The sequence below is a fragment of the Sus scrofa genome, chromosome 9 (genome assembly GCF_054392235.1).
Source record: "Sus scrofa isolate SSC_HxYL_T2T_F1_AM1 chromosome 9, Sscrofa_HxYL_maternal_Yorkshire_Landrace_v2.0, whole genome shotgun sequence".
In the NCBI taxonomy this organism is placed as follows: domain Eukaryota; kingdom Metazoa; phylum Chordata; class Mammalia; order Artiodactyla; family Suidae; genus Sus; species Sus scrofa.
The window spans coordinates 136,064,338-136,087,054 of NC_139391.1; the positions used below are offsets into that span (position 1 = coordinate 136,064,338).

The following is a 22,717-nucleotide window of genomic DNA, read 5'->3' on the forward strand; positions in this document are numbered from 1 at the left end:
ATAAGTAATCCAGAGATGATTATATGGGAGGATGTGCAAATACTACGCCGTAAGGGACTTGGGTGTCTAAGGATTTTGGTACGGGGGTGGTTTCTGGAACCAGTCCCCCTCCCCACCCACAGATACCAAAGGAGGACTATATAGACTTTAACCCTCTTAGTGGTAGGACAGAGAATAATAAGATTGAGAAACAGTGGCCGGTTGGCTAAAATTTGATATAGTTAGTGTTGCTTTGACTCCTGATTAAATATTTTCCTAGAGTGGTCTAATTTATTTTTATCTCTGGTTTTTCATAGAAACAATTTCCTGAGGCTGTGTGTTCTTAAAGTTACTCAACAAAGTGAGAAGCATTTGGAGAAGATTCTAAATGTGGATGAATTTGTGAAGAGAATCTTCTCTGTGATTCACAGTAATGACCCCGTAGCAAGAGCCATCACTCTCAGGTATACTCTGTCACTCTGCTGAGTCACCACAAGGTTTTTGAATTGTATTGTGTCCCCCCCAAAGGCAGTATATTTGCTCTTATTGTTTTGTATAGTCAGAATTTATTTTTGTTTTTTTCTACTAAGAGTCAATGCAAAAATATGGTAACCGTCCCATTCTCTGCTCTGTAGCTAACCGTTTATAATACTCTTTTGGTAACTTGTGTTTGAAATAGTTCTTTTTGTGGATAGATATTCTGATCTGACAACTCACATCTGAATATAGTAATATGAGTATGATAACTCGCATCTGAATGTGAATATCTTAGCCTCAGACTATTTTGAACTTTCACCTTCCTGACTTTGTTCTTACGGTGTCATGTCACTTTTATGTTTTCATCCTTGGTTATGTGCTCATTTTTGTATATGATCATTTATGTTCGGACTCCTTGGAGAATGCCGGATAGAACCACCGTAGATTCTTCAGTTTTTCCTTTTCTTCCTTGGCGTTTAACGTTTTTTCAAAACAATTTTGTTAGAACTTTATTTTGTAAACCTTCTATCCAGCTTGAACCAGATCCTCTTTTTAGATCTGTCATCTGTGGAGTGATACATATAATTTTTGGATTTGTGAAATTCACTTTGCTCAACTCCACCTTCCTCACCTTTGCTGATTCTGATGTGAGCCCCAGGGGACACCCTCTTTCTCTCTTGATGTTGGGGAAAGATTTGAAAATCATGGTGCCAGTATTTACTGGTGTGGAAAAAAAGACTGAGAAGTCTTACTTTGTACTTTGTGGACCTGCTTAGTAGCAAAAATATTGGATTTTTTTTGTCTTTTTGCTGTTTCTTTGGGCCACTCCCGCGGCATATGGAGATTCCCAGGCTAGGGGTCGAATCGGAGCTGCAGCCACCGGCCTACACCAGAGCCACAGCAACTCGGGATCTGAGCCGCGTCTGCAACCTACACCACAGCTCACGGCAACGCCAGATCCTTAACCCACTAAGCGAGGCCAGGGATCGAACCCGCAACCTCATGGTTCCTAGTCGGATTCGTTAACCACTGTGCCACGACGGGAACTCCCAATATTGGATTCTTAATGCTTTGCTAAAATAGACTTTCTATACAACATTAAAAAACTGACACTTTGACAATTGAATTTTAATAATTCAAAAGTTTCTTCTTCTGGGCTCTCTTTGGTACTTGTCATGTCCTTCAAGGTGATTTTTTAAATTTTTCCGTGTGTTAAATAAGCCATGTTAATTTTTCTGGCTTACTGAAATGGGGAAGAGTGTTAGAATTTGAGTCACTGCTTGATTTTTAAAACTGGTACTTTATTAACCTGAGATTTATGGAACCACCTACAAAGTTTAGTTTTGATCATTTAGTTTTGCCAGTTTCCTCCTCTCTGACCTTGAGCTTATTGTATTTCCGTTCTTCTTGGGTTTCACTGTTTATGTAGGATGTTGGGCAGTCTGGCATCAATAATTCCTGAGAGGAAGAATGCTCATCATAGTATTCGTCAGAGTTTGGATTCACATGATAACGTAGAAGTGGAAGCTGCTGTGTTCGCTGCTGCAAACTTCTCTGCGCAGTCAAAGTAAGCATTGGCCATTATAGTTCAGCTTCCCAAGAAGAGGTTTTGAAGGAACAACTGGTTTATATATGTAAACACTAAGGGATGTTGGAAAAACAGAACTTAAATTCGTAAAAGGTGAAATGCAGATGTTGGCATTAACTGTAAGGGAAATTAGGGTTTCCAGAAGGACAGGGTCAGCATGGGGTGAGACTAGGTGGAGAAAGCTTCACTGGGGGGCAGAAGCGTCGTCCGCTGAAGAGCCTTCCCCAGACATAGACAGTCCTAATACTAAATTCCTAGACTCCTGCTTTCCTGTGTCTTCTCATGTTTAGCTTTTGGCAGTAGAGCTGTGCACAGTGACAAAGACCGTAACTTGAGTTGAAACCAGTTTTAACCTTTGTGAGGTGTCATATTCTACCTGGTTATCTCATAAAACAGTGGATCTCTTTTGGGGGGAGGGAGATGAAATGTTGACCACGGTTTTATTCTTGCACTTCCCTTGCTTGATCGTCCTTTCTAAAGAGGTCCCTCTAAAGTCAGTCCCTTTAATGACTGATACCAAAAGTAGCATTGCTTTCTGGAGGGCATTGCAGTAATGTGCGCTTTGCTTTAAACATGAACAAACCTATAACCTAGAAATTCCTCTTACAAGAACTTATCCTAAGGAATCAGCAGTGTGTACTGGTATTTACCTCAAAGGATGCTAGTTATAGGGTTATGGTAACAAAAAAAGAATAACAAACAAACAAAAATGGAGTTCCCGTCATGTCTCAGTGGTTAACGAATCCGACTAGGAACCATGAGGTTGCGGGTTCGATCCCTGGCCTTGCTCAGTGGGTTAAGGATCTGGCGTTGCCATGAGCTGTGGTGTAGGTCGCAGACGCGGCTTGGATCCCGTGTTGCTGTGGCTCTGGCGTAGGCCGGTGGCTATAGCTCCAATTCGACCCTTAGCCTGGGAACCTCCATATGCCGTGGGAGCGGCCCAAGAAATGGCAAAAAGACCAAAAGAAAAAAGAATAGCAACCTAAATTCCAACCAGTGTGCTTAGTAGATAGATAAGATGGTACAGTGAAATACTGAATCAATTTTGGTTAACAAATATATTTGGAGGAGTTCCCGACTTGGTGCAGTGGAAACAAATCCAGCTAGGAACCATGGGATTGCTGGTTCAATCCCTGGCCTTGCTCAGTGGGTTAAGGATCCGACGTTGCCATGAGCTGTGGTGTAGGTCACAGATGCTGCTCGGATCTGGCGTTGCTGTGGTTGTGGTGTAGGCCGGCAGCAACAGCTCCAATTCAACCCCTAGCCTGGGAACCTCCATATGCCGCGGGTGCGGCCCAAGAAAAATACAATAAAAAAAAAAGTTATGTGATGTTACAGATTTATTTAAAAAACAAGTATATTTATGGAATAGAAAAAAGACTAGAAGAATATATATTGAAATATTAACTCTGGGTGGTAAGATTATTTTTATTTTCTTTTATGAATTTCTGTGTACGTGCTAGAAGCAAGTTTTAGTTTTAAATCAGATGATTAATCAGTTTTTTAAAATAAAAATAGCATTTCCATCAAGAACCTCTGCTAAATTTGGATAAGACTTGAAATAGTTACTCACCAGTGATCTTTCTTCACATTTCAATTATATGCATATTCACTCCTTCAGCTACTCTTATCAGGCCTTCAGAATTCTAGAGCTATTCCTTGGAAAAGGAGATTAGAGAGTAAGTTTTTGGGAGTTTGCATTTTGGTGCAGCAGAAGCAAATCCAACTAGCATCCATGAGGATGCAGTTTCGATCCCTGGCCTTGCTCAGTGGGTTAAGGATCTGGTGTTTCTGTGAGCTGTGCTGTACTTGGCAGCCGAGGCTGGGATTTGTGGCTGGGATTCGTCACCTGTAGCGCCAATTCGACCCCTAGCCTGGGAGCCTCCATATGCTGTGAGTGCGTCCCTAAAAAGCAAAACAAAAATGAACAAACAAAAAAAAGAATAGAGTCTTTAATTTGCTGATCAAAAGTAGTAGGTGTGGCAGTAACTGAGGAAGGGGAACATCTGAGTAAAAACAATTCATATTTGTGGTTTTGAAAATTGGCACTTTTTTTTTATTGAGAGGCACTGGTATGGAGAGAACTTTTTAGCAATTACTTTTATTGGATAGAAGTTTTATCTTCTGAATAGTTATCATCTGATCACTGCTGTCAAGGTGTTACTACTTTATCAGATTAAATATGTACTTGGAGTAGCTCCAGAAATTGTGTTCTAAGTTGACTTTTTAAATTTAGATGAGAAATTCGTGATTTAGTGATTATGTTTTATTTATAAGAATCATTTTTGGTTCAGTTTTTCTCTTGGGTTATTACCAGAAGCTGATTTTATCAACCGTGGAATTTGGGATCTGTCTTGGGAAAAATTAAGACTAAGTAACAGAGAAACAGCGTGGTTCTTCATTTACAGAATTCATGACCAATAAACATTTAACAGTTTATATAGAAGCAGCTTTTAACATACCAGGCTTCAATATGGTATATGTGTAATTTGTATTAACCAAAATAGTGCAGTAGGAAAGCCTGGAGAACCTATCTAAATGTATCAGAGTGTGAAATTAGGGAAATATATTTTTTTGAGATAAGCATTTACCTCTTCACCCAGAAAAGATGACCTGCCTCGAAAGAGCTACTCCCTGGGTCACACAGAGCACAACTTGCAAACCCAAAAACCTTCAGGGACAAGGGAGGCATTGTCAGTGAGAAAGTGACCTCTAGCGGTGACTGTGGTGAACTGACGGGCACACTCAGCGTCTAAAAAGGGGCTCCACAGTAGTACCTGTCAGTGGTAACTGTGCCAGAATGTGCGACCAGCATTGTCAGATCTGATGTGGGCAGACCTTGGGGCAAAAAGGGGAGAATCTGGAAAATCATATTATTCTGTTTAGTCTCATCATATGAGACTATATATGCTTTTTAAAAATTTTTATTGGAGTATAGTTGACCTCAAATGTGTGTTACTTTCAGGTGTATAGCAAACTACACATTCTTTTCTTTTTTGTTCCTTTTGGCCTCCCCGTGGCATATGGAGTTCCTGGGCCAGGGGTCATATCTGGATCAACACCGGATCCTTTAACCCATGGTGCTGGGGGCTGGGGCTCAGACCTGCGTCCTGGCATTGCAGAGGCGCCGCTGATCCCTGTATATTCATCCTTAACATATTCTTAATGCTGACATTAATATTTTTAAAAATATTATTAGATTAAACCCCCCCCACAAAAGCTGCAGTTTCTAACTTGCAGTGTATTGGCCCTGTGTTTTAAAAGTTACTGTGTAGTTAGTGAAGAACTACCTCTTGAACCTCCGTCATGTCCAGACTCTATTCTAAGCACCAGGAATGCAGGAGTGGCAAAGATTAGTGCCCTGTTGTTATGGAGACACAAAATAGTTTCCAATGCTCATTAATTTTGGCCCTGTGATAGTGACCTTAGTGAGCTGCTCAGGAGGAGTCATCAGGGAAGGCCTCATTAAAGAGGAAGCACTTGACCTGCGGCTGAGTGCTGAAGAAGGGGCGGCCGTGCAGAGGAGGGATATTCCAAGAGGAAGGAATAGCAAGTCCAAGAGTGCTCTGAAATGCAGGCACGTCCTCCAGACGTGGCTGACACACCTCTTGCCTTACACCTGCAAGACACATACAGCTGACTTTTTCTTGTCCACTGTGGGGCTGATATCTTAGAGCCGTAGTTTTCAAACCATTTGGTATCAGAATCCCTTTATACTCTTCAGACATTGTTGAAGTCCTCAAAAAGCTTTTTTTGTTTTGTTTTGTTTATGTGGATTATATGGATTGATACTTACCATATTAGAAATGAAAATGCCTAACTTTTAAAAATATTTATTATTTTGTTTTAAAAGTAACAAATCCCAACAGACAGAAAACCGAATCAAAAAACTGGAAAGCAATATAAGAGACCTATGGGATAATATAAAGCGGGCCAATCTACGCATAATAGGAATTCCAGAAGGAGTAGAAAAAGATAAGGGAATGGAAAATATTTGAAGAAATTATTGCTGGAAACTTCCCAAATCTAAAGGATACTGGATTCAAGATACAAGAAGCACAGAGGGCCCCAAACAAACTGAACCCAAACAGACTCACACCAAGACACATCATAATAAAAATGGCAAAAGTTAGTGATAAAGAGAGGATCCTAAAGGCAGCAAGAGAAAAACAGAATGTTACCTACAAGGGAACCCCCATAAGAATATCAGCTGATTTCTCTACAGAAACACTACAGGTCAGGAGGGAATGGCAAGAGATATTTAAAGTGCTAAAAGGAAAAAATATGCAACCTAGAATACTCTATCCAGCAAGAATATCATTTAAAATAGAAGGGGAAATAAAAATTTTTCCCAACAAACAAAAACTTAAAGAATACAGCAACACAAAACCCAGGTTAAAGGAAATATTGAAAGGGCTTCTCTAAACCAAAAAGAAAGGAAGGAAAGGGAAGAAAAAAGAAAAGAAAAAAAAAAAAAAAAAGAAGAAGAAGAGGAAGAACTAGGACTGAGGAAACTGCAATCAGAGAGCAGTCACTCAAATAAGCCAGCATACAGATTTAATCATGAACATGCTTCAAACAAAATAAAATTAAAAAGAAAAAAATAAAAAAGAGTCATCAAAACCATAAAATGTGGGCAAGGGATGTCAGGAGGTAAATAACCCTTTTTGTTTATATGTATGTCTCTCTTCTTAATTTTAATATAGTAATGAAGTGTTTGAACTTACAGGACCATCAGGCTAAAACACACAATTATGGGAAGGGGTTAGCATACTTAAAAAACAGGGCAACCACAAGCCAAAACCAAATATTGCATTTGCAAAAAATGAAAAAAAAAATACACTCAAGCAGATAATAACAGGAGACCATCCAACCAAAAAAAAAAAAAAAGAAAGGAAGAATGGAGAACCATAGAATCAACTGGAACATGAGGCTCAAATGGCAATAAATAATCATCTATAAATTATCACCTTAAATGTCAATGGACTGAATGCCCCAATCAAAAGACACAGAGTGGCTAAGTGGATAAAAAGGCAAAAACCTTCAATATACTGCCTACAAGAAACTCACCTTAGGACAAAGGATACATATAGATTGAAAGTGAAAGGGTGGGGAAAAATATTTCATGCCAATAGACATAACAGAAAAGCAGGAGTCGCAACACTCATATCAGACAAAATAGACTTTAAAACAAAAGACATAAAGAAAGACAAAGAAGGACACTATTTAATGATTAAGGGATCCATCCAAGGAGAGGATGTTACTATCATCAACATATATGCCCCAAATATAGGAGCACCCAGATGCATACAACAAATATTAACAGACATAAAGGGAGATACTGATGAGAATACAATCATAGTAGGAGACCTAAATACCCCCCTCACATCAATGGACAGATCCTCTAGACAGAAAACCAATAAAGCAACAGAGATCCTAAAGGAAACAATAGAAAAGTTAGACTTAATTGATATCTTCAGGACACTACATCCAAAAAAATCAGAATACACATTCTTCTCAAATGCTCATGGAACATTCTCAAGAATCGACCACATATTAGGACACAAAGCGAATCTCAATAAATTTAGGAGCGTAGAAATTATCTCAAGTATCTTCTCTGACCACAATGCCATGAAATTAGAAATCAACCATGGGAAAAGCAAAGAGAAAAAACCTACTACATGGAGACTAAACAAAATGCTACTAAAAAACCAATGGGTCAATGAGGAAATCAAGAAGGAAATTAAAAACTACCTTGAAACAAATGATAATGAAGACACAACCTCTCAAAATCTATGGGATGCTGCGAAAGCAGTGTTCAGAGGGAAATTTATAGCAATCCAGGCCTTTCTCAAAAAAGAAGAAAGATCCCAAATTGACAACTTAACCCTCCACCTAAACGAATTAGAAAAAGAAGAACAAAAAAGTCCTAAAGTCAGCAGAAGGAAGGAAATCATAAAGATCAAAGAAGAAATCAATAAAACAGAGACTCAAAAAACAATAGAGAAAATTAATAAAACCAAGAGCTGGTTCTTTGAAAAGGTGAACAAAATTGACAAACCCCTGGCCAGATTCACTAAAAAGAGGAGAGAAAGAACCCAAATAACCAAAATTATAAATGAAAAAGGAGAAATCACAACGGATACAGCAGAAATACAAAAAACCATAAGAGAGATGAACAACTGTGTGGCAACAAGTTTGACAATCTGGAAGAAATGGACAATTTTCTAGAATCTTACACCCTGCCAAAACTGAATCAAGCAGAAACAGACCAACTGAACAGACCGATCACTAGAAATGAAATTGAAGAGGTCATAAAATCACTCCCTACAAATAAAAGTCCAGGACCAGATGGCTTCACAGGCGAATTCTATCAAACATATAAAGAGGAATTGGTGCCCATCCTCCTTAAACTCTATCAAAAGGTTGAAGAAGAAGGAATACTCCCAAAGACATTCTATGAGGCCACCATCACCCTCATTCCAAAACCAGACAGAGATACCACCAAAAAAGAAAACTATCGCCCAATATCATTGATGAATATAGATGCAAAAATTCTCAACAAAATCTTAGCCAACCGAATCCAACAACATATCAAAAAAATTATACACCATGACCAGGTTGGGTTCATCCCAGGTTCACAAGGATGGTTCAACATACGCAAATCAATCAGCATCATACACCACATTAACAAAAAAAAGGTCAAAAATCATATGATCATCTCAATAGACGCAGAAAAAGCATTTGACAAAGTTCAACATCCATTCATGATCAAGACCCTCGCCAAAGTGGGTATAGAGGGAACATTCCTGAATATAATCAAAGCCATTTATGATAAACCCACAGCAAATATAATCCTCAACGGGGAAAAACTGAAAGCCTTCTCACTCAAATCTGGAACAAGACAGGGATGCCCACTCTCACCACTGCTCTTCAACATAGTTTTGGAAGTCTTAGCCACAGCAATTAGACAAACAAAAGAAATAAAAGGCATCCATATAGGAAGAGAAGAGATCAAACTGTCACTGTATGCAGATGACATGATACTATACCTAGAAAACCCTAAGGACTCAACCCCAAAACTCCTTGAACTGATTAATAAATTCAGCAAAGTGGCAGGATATAAGATTAACATTCAGAAGTCAGTTGCATTTCTGTATACCAGCAATGAAACATTAGAAAAGGAATACAAAAATATGATACCTTTTAAAATTGTACCTCACAAAATCAAATACCTCGGAATACACCTGACCAAAGAGGTAAAGGACCTATATGCCAAGAACTATAAAACTTTAATCAAAGAAATCAAAGAAGATGTAAAGAAATGGAAAGATATTCCATGTTCCTGGATTGGAAAAATCAATATTGTGAAAATGGCCATACTACCCAAAGCAATCTACAGATTCAATGCAATCCCTATCAAATTACCCAGGACATTTTTCACAGAACTAGAACAAACAATCCAAACATTTATATGGAACAACAAAAGACACAGAATCACCAAAGCAATCCTGAGAAACAAAAACCAAGCAGGAGGCATAACCCTCCCAGACGTCAAGAAATACTACAAAGCCACAGTCATCAAAACAGTGTGGTACTGGTATCAAAACAGACAGACAGACCAATGGAACAGAATAAAGAATCCGGAAATAAACCCTGACACCTATGGTCAATTAATCTTTGACAAGGGAGGCAAGAACATAAAATGGGAAAAGGAAAGTCTATTCAGCAAGCATTGCTGGGAAACCTGGACAGCTGCATGCAAAGCAGTGAAACTAGAACACACCCTCACACCATGCACAAAAATAAACTCCAAATGGCTGAAAGACTTAAATATATGACAGGATACCATCAAACTCCTAGAAGAAAACATAGGCAAAACACTCTCTGACATCAACATCATGAATATTTTCTCAGGTCAGTCTCCCAAAGCAATAGAAATTAGAGCAAAAATAAACCCATGGGACCTCATCAAACTGAAAAGCTTGCACAGCAAAGGAAACCCAAAAGAAAACAAAAAGACAACTTACAGAATGGGAGAAAATAGTTTCAAATGATGCAACCGACAAGGGCGTAATCTCTAGAATATATAAGCAACTTATACAACTCAACAGCAAAAAAACCAATCAATCAATGGAAAAATGGGCAAAAGACCTGAATAGACATTTCTCCAAGGAAGATATACAGATGGCCAACAAACACATGAAAAAATGCTCAACATCCCTGATTATAAGAGAAATGCAAATCAAAACTACCATGAGATACCACCTCACACCAGTCAGAATGGCCATCATTAATAAATCCACAAATAACAAGTGCTGGAGGGGCTGTGGAGAAAAGGGAACCCTCCTGCACTGTTGGTGGGAATGTAAACTGGTAGAGCCACTATGGAGAACAGTTTGGAGATACCTTAGAAATCTATACATAGAACTTCCATATGACCCTGCAATCCCACTCTTGGGCATCTATCCGGACAAAACTCTACTTAAAAGAGACACGTGCACCCGCATGTTCATTGCAGCACTATTCACAATAGCCAGGACATGGAAACAATCCAAATGTCCATCGACAGATGATTGGATTCAGAAGAGGTGGTATATATACACAATGGAATACTACTCAGCCATCAAAAAGAATGACATAATGCCATTTGCAGCAACATGGATGGAACTAGAGAATCTCATCCTGAGTGAAATGAGCCAGAAAGACAAAGACAAATACCATATGATATCACTTATAACTGGAATCTAATATCCAGCACAAATGAACATCTCCTCAGAAAAGAAAATCATGGACTTGGAGAAGAGACTTGTGGTTGCCTGATGGGAGTGGAAGGGCTCGGGAGCTTGGGCTTATCAGACACAACTTAGAATAGATTTACAAGGAGATCCTGCTGAATAGCATTGAGAACTATGTCTAGATACTCATGTCGCAACAGAGGAAAGGGTGGGGGAAAAACTGTAACTGCAATGTATACATCTAAGGATAACCTGACCCCCTTGCTGTACAGTGGGAAAATAAAATAAATAAATAAATAAATAAAAGTAACAAATCCCTAATGTGTTAACATAAAAATATCTTTATGGAAATGATTCTTTTCCAAAACAAAAAAAACCAGTTTCATGGGAAGAGTGGACTTGTTTTACATTTTTGCACATCTCTTTAATGTCTGGCTGGCTTCTCACATCTGATTCTGCATTTACTGTTTCTGTTATAAAATGTTATTTTGGTTAAAGTATATGGAAAAATCCAGCCCCACACAGATATGTGGTTGGAAAAGAGAGGAGGTATTTTTAAAGGCTTTATGGGTAATTACGGATATTTTTCTTTGATACTATACCAGAACTAGAAAAGTGTTGGTAAGAGGTTAATTTCCATGTAAACCCTAAAACCATGTCAGTGAACTTGTACGATGTTATCTTGAACTTCATGGGCATCTCTTACCGATGTCTGGTTTTATAACCCAGACATTGGTCTTTTGGAAAATACTGGGTCACTGTGTTAGGCAGGTCTTCCAGATGGTGACCCTTTCATTGCATAATAACAAAGAATCACGTTTGTTACTTTCCTCACCGATCTCATCGGGAAACTAATCAAGCTGTCAAGCTCACAGTGACAGACACAAGTTTTCTAAAATGCTAATTTTTGCTTAGAAGCTAAGATTGGCAAACAGATTTCCCAGTTATTTTCCTTAAAGTTCCAAGCTTACTTTGTTCATCTTTTTCGAACATGTCTGCCAAAGAGCCAAATCTGAATAACTATGTAGTTTCATGAAAAAAATGCCTAGTTCGTCTCATAATTCCAGTGATGGCATAGTACTTTCCTGGAGACAACCACTGTACTGAATTGAAGTGTGCTTTCCATTTTGTCAGATAGTGTTAAAATTTAAAATTACCCAAGGGTTCACATTTAATATCATTAGTAATTTTCATTGTTTTGTCCAAGAGATTTAGGAGTGCAACTGGCTTTCTTTTGTTCTTTTTTTAAAAATGGGAGCGTGCATGATGGTGAAGAGTACAATGCGTTACTAGTAGTTTGGTGACACTGCCTTGATTCTAGTTAAGCTGCCTGCAGTTTTACTCCTCGTGGCTTTGGCATCAAAGATGAAGATATTAGCACTATTGGGCCAAGATAAAAGCCGTGAAATTTTTGTTTTTTCTTTTTTCTTAAGGCTGTACCTGCGGCACATGGCCATTACCCAGCTAGGGGTTGAATCGGAGCTGTAGCTGCAGGCCTACACCACAGCCACAGCAATGCCAGATCCAAGCCACATCTGCAGCCTATGCTGCAGCTTGCAGCAACACTGGATCTTTAAACCTGCCGGGGATCGAACCCGTATCCTCCTGGACACTATGTCAGGTTTTTAACCTGCTGAGCCACAGCGAGAACTCCAAATCATGAAATTTTTAAAAAGCATTACTCACTTTGAAGATTTCAGCACAGAAGTGTTTCTTGCCGAATTTCACACAAAGGAGAGGCTCTATGATTGATTAGGTGGTGTTGATCCCAGACAATTACAAGCAAAAGCACACCTGGCCACATCAATAGACTTGGCCATTTATAAGGCAAAAATAAAGTTCTGCAGGTGAGCGTATTAACTTAGTCAAATCTTTTTTTTATTTTTACAGCCAAATCTTTTTTTTATTTTTATTTCTATTTCCATGGAAGTTCCCAGGCTAGGGATTGAACCCTCGCCACAGCAGCAACCCAAGCTTCTACAGTGACAACTGTCAGAGCCTTAACCTGCTGCACCACAAGAGAACTCTCTAAATCTTTTATTTGATAAGTTACTTTAATGTTTTAAAAGTGACAGTGGCTTGATTTCTTTGACTGATTTTTCATCCAGCAGGTATTCAGCCTTGTCAGCTGCACAGAATCTCTCAGCTATTTTGTGCACTCTTCCAGCCAGTGCATTATGATAACTTATCCTATTATTATTTCTAGTTTGAAAAGCTGTAATGAGCAATATTCTGCTTTTAATGAGTAAATCACATCTACATTTAAAGTACTCATTGTTTTTTTAAAAAATCATAAATTATTGGTCTCAAAATGAAGCCACAAATTAACTGATACCATAATACTTTTTGAAATATTTTGTTTCATAAGGCACCATAAGTTAAATTATTAACTTCTATAAAACTGGGGGATAGCTTTAGTCCTAGTTTTGTTTTTCTTGTACTATTTTGCCATTTTCTTTAGAATAGATTCCTCCCGTCTGTGAGTTGGAAAACTTTGATGTATCAGTTTCATCTTTTTCAGTATCTTTAGACCTAAACTATACACCTGTGAGTTGAGAAAATGGGTTTTCTCATCTCCTTTTCAAGCCAGTGGTCCACTGTAGAGTGTAAGAAAACCACATTGAAAATAAACTTTATTTTGAAATATAATATTTGTTAGATTCTAAAAAAGCAATTTTATATAAAATTTTAGAAAAATGTTCAAAACTTTGTCTCAGCTCAACAAAATGTACTTTTTGATATGTTTTGCATAAGCAGAGGGAAAAACCTCAGAATTTCAAAATAATGTTGTATTGGATGATAATGAGGTCACAGATTATAGTTAAAAATATAGTCAAAGATGGTGAGAGCACAGGAGAAGAATTGAGAACAAACTGAGCTAATCTCAATATATTTACACACTAAACCTGCTACTTTAGAAAATTCTAGAAAACACAATATGTAATCATACTTTCCATTAGTTGTCAAGAGACAGTGTCGTACATCATGTAGCCTCTGGAAAACACCGTTCACTTGTGAGAGAATGAAATTGAAAATGTCAAGTAATATTTTAGTTGCAGAAAGTATTTTATATAGACATCCACTGAACTGCAGAAAGGAAGTATTTTATGTCTTATACATATATCATTTATCTTGACTAAAAGAGCCAAGTTTGAACATATTATGTGTATCATATTTCCTTACGTATTATATGTTTTATCCCCAGAATTCATGTTATTAATAACTTTTTCAACATTCAGTGATATTTCTATTGCAGCAGACTCAAAAGCAACACCTTGGAAAATACTTCACACGTATGGTTTTGTTTTGGTTTTTTTTGCCAGTTTTTGGGCCGTTCCCGCAGCATATGGAGGTTCCCAGGCTAGGGGTCGAGCTGGAGCTAGAGCTGCTGGCCTACACCAGAGCCTCAGCAACTCCAGATCTGAGCCGCGTCTGCAATTTACACCACAGCTCACAGCAATACCAGATCTTTAACCCACTGAGCAAAGCCAGGAATCGAACCCACAACTTCATGGTTCCTAGTCGGATTCATTAACCACTGCATCACAACGGGAACCCCTACATGTATGTATTTTTTAAATGAGGACTTTTAAATAGTTTGGCTCTTAGTAAGATTCTCCTCATATATATCCTACTGCATTTCTACTTCACACTTAAGCTGTTTTTCTAAAATTCAGAATATTTGGTATGTATTTTATAGTTTGCATAAGTAATCAGCTTATGTGTTAAAAGCTTTTCTTAATGAAAAGTATGTCCTAAAACGTAGACTGAAAAATGGTAACGTTGAGTCTATTTCAGACAGTGTCACTCAGTGATGTGAATTCAATAGTACTTGTAAATCAGAGTCTCTTTCCTTGAAAACCATATGGAAACAGTGTTGGCATAAGCCCACTTGCTGTTGGAGTTTTAGTTTCAGTTGTATTTCTTACCCATTCCCAGCGCCCAACCTTAGGAATATTAGTTATAGTTTGGAGTATTGCATTTCTCCTGTGTTTGTGTTCTTTTTCTTTTAAGCCTTGAGAAAACAAAAGCAAAGTTAATATTTTGATTTTAAGGATTTTGCTATTTTCTCTTTCCAAAGGGATTTTGCTGTAGGAATATGTAACAAAATCAGTGAAATGATTCAAGGTATGTATGCTTCATTTAGTATTATGAAGTGACTTAATGGGATTTATATTAATAGAAGTTGCTAACATGTATTAATTACTATGTGCTTGTCATCATTCATTTATTCATTCAAATAATGGTTATTAAGTAGCTTCTAAATGCCAAAACTATTCTAGGTGCTTGGGATACAGTAGGACACAAAACAAAGTCCTTGACTTCAGGTAACTACACTCTAGTGTTGGAAGGTTTGGTGGTGACAATAGACAAGTAAAAATATAACCTTTCAGGTGCTGTGGAGAAAAAGCGAGATAAGAAGGCTAGAGAGTCCCCGGGTAGATGGCAGGATAGCAGGAGGGCGTTTCCGCTTTGTATATGTTGATCAAGGGAGACTTCTGATAATGTGATATTTGAAGGGGAGTTGCGGGATTTAGGGGAAAAACATTCTGACCTGGGGGAGAGCAATGCTGTTGGGTACTCTGGGACTCTCTTCACTCTGCTCATGTCCCTCCAGTAGCTTCCGGTTGCAACTAAACTCAAATCCAAACTCCTTACTGCCTCAAAGCTCTAGTTTTCTAATGTCACGTCCATACTCTGCTTCCCATTAACCCTCATAATATTCATAGAAGGAAGCGCTGGGGCTACTGCATTGCACAGCTCTAAAGAGCATGACTTTCCTTGTGTTTTTCTAAATGACATTTCTTTGAGTTGTGCAACTTGGCAGACTTGGGTAGGTAATATTATAGTGTCTCTTTAATGGAAAAGGAATGGACCCACAGTGAAATGACTTAATTGAAGACCAAGACACAGTGGTTGACCTTTGTCCCATTCCCCTTTATTCCTGTTGTCTCTTTTCCCCTATCTGCAGAAAGCTACCCTTGGAAGGAAGCATCATTCGTTGAACAGGTTTTTATTGAATGCCTGCTGTATCAGCCAGGATCACAGCAGGAAACAGATGTCACACTTGAATTGAGATGATTCACGTAGGGCTTAACGAAGGAGCCTTTTACAAAGGTGTGGGCAGGGTAAAGAAAGGGGGTAACATAGCCGTGTGCCCCTCTAGAGTACAGGGGAAGGAGTGGTTACCAGAACCTGGAGTCACATCAAGAGGCCCCTTGAACAGCTGACCTTCAGTGTGGTGTGACCCTGCAGAGAAAGAACCAAGGGATAATCAACACTCTGGCCTCACTCTTCTTTTCCCATCTGCTGGGGCTCTTCACTGACTAAACCCCACCAGAGGGCCAGCAGCAAGGGCAGATAGCAAATAGCAAGCCCTTCAGATGGGCCTCTTAGGGTGCTGGAAGAGTCTGTGTATTGAGTGGCAGTTCGTATGTAGAAATTCATTAGTATGCATAGTTAAGATTCATTATTGTTCCTTGCATTTTATGTGTTAAAAAATGTTAAAAATGAAAGCAAATGAACCAGAATTAGGAGGTAGAAAGAGAGGGGGAGAAAAGAGCAGAAGTAGCCTGGGAGCGAGGTGGAAGAAGAGTGCAGCCCAGGATACAGAAATGGTGGGCAGGTTTTAGGAATCAGGTATCCCTTATATTTAATTTTAAGCTGTTTGTGTTTCTACAAACTTCAGTAAAGATATCTATAAACACAAAGAATCTCTCTGACTACTGGATTGAGAATAGACTTGAGAGGAGAAGGGGGGTTTGAGACAGGAGTCCGCCGTGAAAAAGGCCTCAAGGAGAAGACTTAGGAGACTTTTGCAAGAATCTAGTCAAGAGGTGGTGGTGGCAGTGGCCCAGTGTGAGAGCAATGAAGGTGGAAAGATACAGTCAGACTTGGATTATTTTTGAAGATGGAAACCAGCAAGATTTGTTAATAAGTTTGGAGGTAAAATTCCTTTTCTCTCTTTTGGCCGCCCTGAGGCACATGGAGTTCCTGGGCCAGGGATCAGATCAGACAGCCAAGCCACAGCTGTAGCACTGCCAGATGGTTAACCCACTGTGCCGGGCCAGGGATTGAACCTGCGTCCCAGGTCGCCACTGATCCTGTTGCGCCACCGCAGGAACTCCATAAATTTGGATATGGAGATGCCAGAAATAAGGGAAGCAAGAAAGACACCAAGGTCTAAGGAGCGTAGCGATGGAGTTGTCATATCCTGAAACGGAGGCGGGGCAGTTTCATGGTGGGGATCAGAAGTTTCTCTTTGGGTCCTATTGAGTGGAAAATACTGGAGGGACATCCCAGTGGAGATGACCAGAAGGCAATAGGACATGTGTATCTGAAGTTCAGGGGCCAAGGAGGAGGTGGGGAGGCAGTCTTTAGAAGCATATCGCTGATAGTAGAAGCCTTGGGATCTTATCAGCTCTCTCAGGGAATGTACACAGGGTAAGAAGATAATTTATTACCAGACTCAAGGAATATCAGAAATTAAAGTATGGACAAAAAAGGAGACTACAAAGAGATTGAGAAGGGACAGCCAGAGAAAGGACAAAAAGCAGGGAGCGTATGAAAAAGCAGAAGGAGAAAGAGTTTCAGAAATAGAATGGCCAGGAGTTCCCGTCGTGGCGCAGTGGTTAACAAATCCGACTAGGAACCATGAGGTTGTGGGTTCGGTCCCTGCCCTTGCTCAGTGGGTTAACGATCCGGCGTTGCCGTAAGCTGTGATGTAGGTTGCAGACTCGGCTCGGATCCCGCGTTGCTGTGGCTCTGGCGTAGGCTGGCACCTACAGCTCCGATTGGACCCCTAGCCTGGGAACCTCCATATGCCGCGGGAGTGGCCCAAGAAATAGCAACAACAACAACAACAGCAAAAAAGACAACAGACAAAAAAAAAAAAAAAAAAAAAAAAAAAAAGAAATAGAATGGCCAGCAGAGTCAAATTAATTCAGTGCCTTGAGGACCAAAACAGTGGTAACAGAAGCGTGACATGACCCTGTAGAAAGAAACCCAGGGAGTATATTCTCAGACCTCATTCTTCTCCCTCCCATCTCCTGGGGCTCTTTGCTTTGGCAGAACTCTAAGAGAGGCCAGATAGTAAGGGAGTTAGTTGATGGAAACCACTGTTGGATGTTGAAATGCTATTATGTATTCACACTAGCGGTTACTTCACGATGGCAAAACCAGCGATCGGTAGAGATAAATTAGCTTTTGGCATATGTGTACGTTATGATTGACAATTTTTTGTTCATTATCAACCACAAAGCCAAGCTGTATAAGAAAGGCTTTTTTGTTTCGTTAGCTCCAGTGTTGCCTGGAAAAGATACTCTGAATTATATCTCATGGAGTTCCAGCTGTGTGTGCTGTAAAGAAAGGCGTTGCTACACAGAGATAGAGAACTTCAGACTGCTCTGCACACAGTCTGTTCACTTCCTAATTTTGACTTAGTGTCGAAGGAAATAATTAAAATTGTAAATACAATCAAATTATAGCCATTGAGTTTGGGTATATACATGTGTATATGTGTACATGCATGCGTATATCTTTTAGTATATGCTCTGGGAAGAAATACACAGCAGATATGCCTGCTTTCTACTATGCCTTTTAAAGGCATTATCTCTTTTCTTTCTTTCTTAACTTTTTAGGGCCGCATACATGTGGAAGTTCCCAGGGTTGAATTGGAGCTGCAGCTGCCAGCCTACACCACAGCAACGCCAGATCCAAGCCAAGTTTGCAACCTACACCACAGCTCACAGCAGTGCCGGATCCTTAAACCACTGAGCAAGGCCAGGAATCAAACCAACTTCCTCATGTATAATAATTGGGTTCATTAGCACTGAGCCACTGTGGGAACTTCTTAAAGTCATTTTCCTTTTTTTTTCCTCATTTTTTGGCCACACCTGTGACCTGTGCCACAGCTGCAGCTTAACCCACTGCCCTGAGCCAGGGATACACCTCACACCTCCACAGCGACATGAGTGCTGGGGTGGAATCCTTAACCCATTATATCACAGCAGAAACTCCTTAAAGGCATTTTCTGTTATCTGCATGTAGTTTTATAATGATCCAAAATTAGTGTTAAGATAAATACTTTTATCTAGAATCTAATATACGGCACAAATGAACCTATGTACAGAAAAGGAACAAACTCATGGACTCGGAGAACAGACTTGTGGTTGCTAAGGGGGAGGGGGAGGAAGTGGGATGGGCTGTAAGTTTGGGGTTAGTAGATGCAAACTATTGCATTCAGAGTGGATAAGCAATGAGATCCTGCTGCACAGCACAGGGAACTATAATCACTTGTGGAACTTGATGGAGGCTAATGTGAGAAAAACAGTATAGTTTATGTATAACAGGGTCACTTTGCTGTACAGCAGAAATTGACAGAACATTGTGAATCAACTAGTAATGAAAAAAAATTTTAGGAAGATAAATACTTGTGAAAAAACTATTGAACTTACTGATTAGTTCTAGTATACTTGTCTTTAATGATTTAAATATAACAGTAGTATACGATTTGTTTTTAAATGGTTATTTTGCCATTGAATCAGACCTTTTCAGCGTGAACTCTCATCCAGGAGGATGATCAGAAATCTCTAAGCGTGCCTTTTGCATCTAGGTCTTGCCACACCGGTAGACTTGAAGCTGAAGTTGATCCCCATCCTACAGCACATGCACCACGATGCAATCCTGGCATCCAGTGCTCGTCAGCTTTTACAGCAGCTGGTCACGTCCTATCCTTCCACCAAAATGGTGATCGTTTCTTTGCACACTTTTACTCTGCTTGCAGCTTCATCTTTGGTTGATACACCTAAGCAGGTAATTTCCATTTCCTGTAAATTGCCTTTTCTTCATTAAACGGGCATATTAAGTATGTGCTAAACAATAAGAAAGTAACCCCCCGGAGTTCCTGTCGTGGCGCAGTGGTTAACGAATCCGACTAGGAACCATGAGGTTGCGGGTTCGGTCCCTGCCCTTGCTCAGTGGGTTAAGGATCCGGCGTTGCCGTGAGCTGTGGTGTAGGTTGCAAATGCGGCTCGGATCCCGCGTTGCTGTGGCTCTGGTGTAGGCTGGAGGTTACAGCTCCGATTCGACCCCTAGCCTGGGAACCTCCATATGCCGTGGGAGTGGCCCAAGAAATAGCAACAACAACAACAACAAAAAAGACAAAAGACCAAAAAAAAAAAAGAAAGTAACCCCTAAGTTTTGTTACTGTTAAGATCCCTTTCTCTGATAAAAATTAGAGGACATTTAATGTCCTTTTGCTTGCTTTTCCCTTCTCTTTATCCACAGTACAGGTTCTTGGAAGCCCTTGAGAAAAACGAGGTGGATGTGGGGGTTGGGGGGTGGCAGGGAAGAATTGAGGGTTAAAGGCCAAGCCCTCTGCTAGTTAAATGATACAGTTTTTTGGTACATGAGGAGAAAGAAGCCCAAACGTGGACACATAATGAAAAAATGACAGGGCTGTAATTTGAAATGAGCCCTGTCTCAAAAGTTTGACTAAACCTCACTACTCCCTAATGACAGCTTCAGTGAGGGTTTCATTCATGGAGGGACTTATTTCCTTTATAGATTCAGCTTCTATTGCAGTATTTGAAGAATGATCCCAGGAAAGCAGTAAAGAGACTTGCTATTCAAGATCTGAAATTACTTGCCAATAAAACACCACATACTTGGAGCAGGGAAAACATTCAGGTATGTAGGACTTTGAGTGTCAATATTTTATGTAGAAAAATCATGTTGTAATAGAGCAAATTGTTTTGCTTTACATTTTTATATCATCCTTGTCATCTTCTAAGTGTTTGAATATACAGATTTTCTAAGAGCATTGTTGATACTTGTAGCACAAGGTCGAATTAGCAAAGTAAACATATAAAACTTCTGTATGGTATTTTTCTCTTTATTTATATCTCAGTTTTATTGAGATATAGTTGACACAGCACTATATGAGTCTAAGAGTATAGCATGATTTGACTTACGTCATGAAATGATTATCATGATAAGTTTGATGAACATCTATCATCTCATATAGATACAGAATTAAAGAATTTGCAAAAATTTTGTATGATAAGAACTCTTAGCATTTGCTTTCTTAACGTTCATTTATAACCTACAGTGGTGTTAATTATATTTATTATGTTGTGCATTATATCCCTAGTACTTATTTTATCTTATAACTGGAAGTTTGTGTCTTTTGACAGCCTCCATCCAATTACCCCCAGCCTCTGGTAACCACAAATATGATTTCTTTTGTATGAGTTTGTTTATATGTTTGTTTTTGAAGTATAACTGAGCTACCACACTGTGCTGGTTCCTGTTACAAAACATAGTAATTTTTTTCTATACATTTCAAAATAATCACCATAGTAAGTCTAGCTACCATATACAAAGATACTTCCTCATTATTGAAAACCTTATCTCTTTTAATGTTTAAGTTTGTTTTGGTGAATTAGATTTGCTTCTCAGTTTCTTTTTAATTGTCCCATCGCAGCACCAAGTCTAATCGAGAAGCCCACTTAAATTGTTTGTTATTCATGTCTCCTTTACTCAATTTCAGGAGAACAATTTTGGTGCAGACTATGATTTATTAGGGAAAAGGTTCTGGATGGGTAACTCGGCAAAGTATATTTTTCCCTTTTTACACAGAGGAAAAGACATTCATAAGTTTTCTTTTACAAATACAAGAGCAGATCTCAATCTCTAGACTTTTAGTGTGATGTCTTTTGTAGCATTTCTTTGATTAAATGAATGTTGTATATTTATCTGTTCTCAAAGCGGAAACCTGTTTGTTTACTCGTTACTGATAACGGATGCACCACTTTCTAAAAAACGCTATGTTAAGTGACATGACAAATTGTTAGAATTCAACCTTTGTTTCATGGATTTTATTAATCTCTTAGTATCATAGCTACAGGGTAACCAAAAAATTTTGAGTTTCAGGTTATGGAACCTGAGCTGCTGTGTTTATTTGGGGTTATTGTGTTTGCAGTTTTCTGAGCATGTTTCAGTATATTGTGATTGACAGTCGCAAATATCCCAAGGGATGAGGACGTTATTAGGATTTGCATTTAATAGATGAACAAATTAGGGTTCAGAGAGACATAATGTGCTTAAGAGAACTTCGTAAGAGGACTTAATTAAGAACTTAATTAAGAGAGCTCTGCCTTCCAGTGCTTTTTTCCTACTGAACATACTGTCCAAGAAGAGAATGTGCTCAGCCCCTTAGGGAACCAAACCCAGTGGGACCTTCTTCCTTAGTGTGAGGCAGATCACACGTACGGGAAAGTATGTGCAGGGTACATTTAATAGTTTAAATCCTAGTTGCTAAGTCAAAACCCATGTAGCCACCATCCCGCCAGAAATAGAACACTGCACACTGCAAACTCCCAGAAACCTGCTTCCTTGCCTCCCATAGTTCTCCTGGATTAGAGCTTTAATACCCACCCAGAGGAAACCACTGTTCTGAATTTTGTGATAATCCTTTCTTTGTTCTTTATAGTTTTACCACCTAAAAAAAAAAAATTTTTTAAGGGCCACACCCACAGCTTATGAGTGTTCCCAGGCCAGGGGTCCAGTTGGAGCTACAGCTGCTGGCCTACGCCGCAGCCACAGCAGTGAGGAACCCAAGCTGTGTCTGCAACCCATACCACAGCTCACGGCAGCACCAGGTCCTTAACCCACTGAGCGAGGCCAGGAATCTAACGCATGTCCTCAGGGATACTAGTTGGAGTTTTAACCTGCTGAGCCACAATGGGAACCTCATGATGTTAAGGTTTTTGGCTTCAAGAAATATTCTTGGTATGGGTATGATTCAGGGAGGTTATTTCTTAAAGGAAAGATCAGGAGTTTGGTCTGAGCATATGCAGTTTATGGTGTCAGACCTCCAAATGGCGATATAAAGGACACGTGAGTCTAGAGTTTAGTGACTAGATCTAGCTGC

At 39.3% G+C, this 22,717-nt stretch overlaps 1 protein-coding gene across 25 annotated transcripts in view; it reads left to right on the forward strand.

The window, feature by feature from the left end:
* INTS7 (integrator complex subunit 7) overlaps positions 1–22,717 on the forward strand; it is a 95,311-nt gene that overhangs the window by 13,818 nt on the left and 58,776 nt on the right. For 16 of the 25 annotated variants that reach the window (XR_014816575.1, XR_014816586.1, XR_014816577.1 and 13 more), the window contains 5 exons: positions 297–443; positions 1,886–2,023; positions 14,864–14,910; positions 19,397–19,596; positions 20,350–20,472. Coding sequence is in view for 13 of the 25 variants with exons in the window: in XM_084978084.1 (XP_084834210.1) it covers positions 297–443; positions 1,886–2,023; positions 14,864–14,910; positions 19,397–19,596; positions 20,350–20,472 (655 nt within the window). In the remaining 12 variants the exon portion in view is untranslated. The remainder of the gene's footprint in view (positions 1–296; positions 444–1,885; positions 2,024–14,863; positions 14,911–19,396; positions 19,597–20,349; positions 20,473–22,717) is intronic. The other 9 variants (XR_014816580.1, XR_014816579.1, XR_014816583.1 and 6 more) reach the window with 1 other exon arrangement.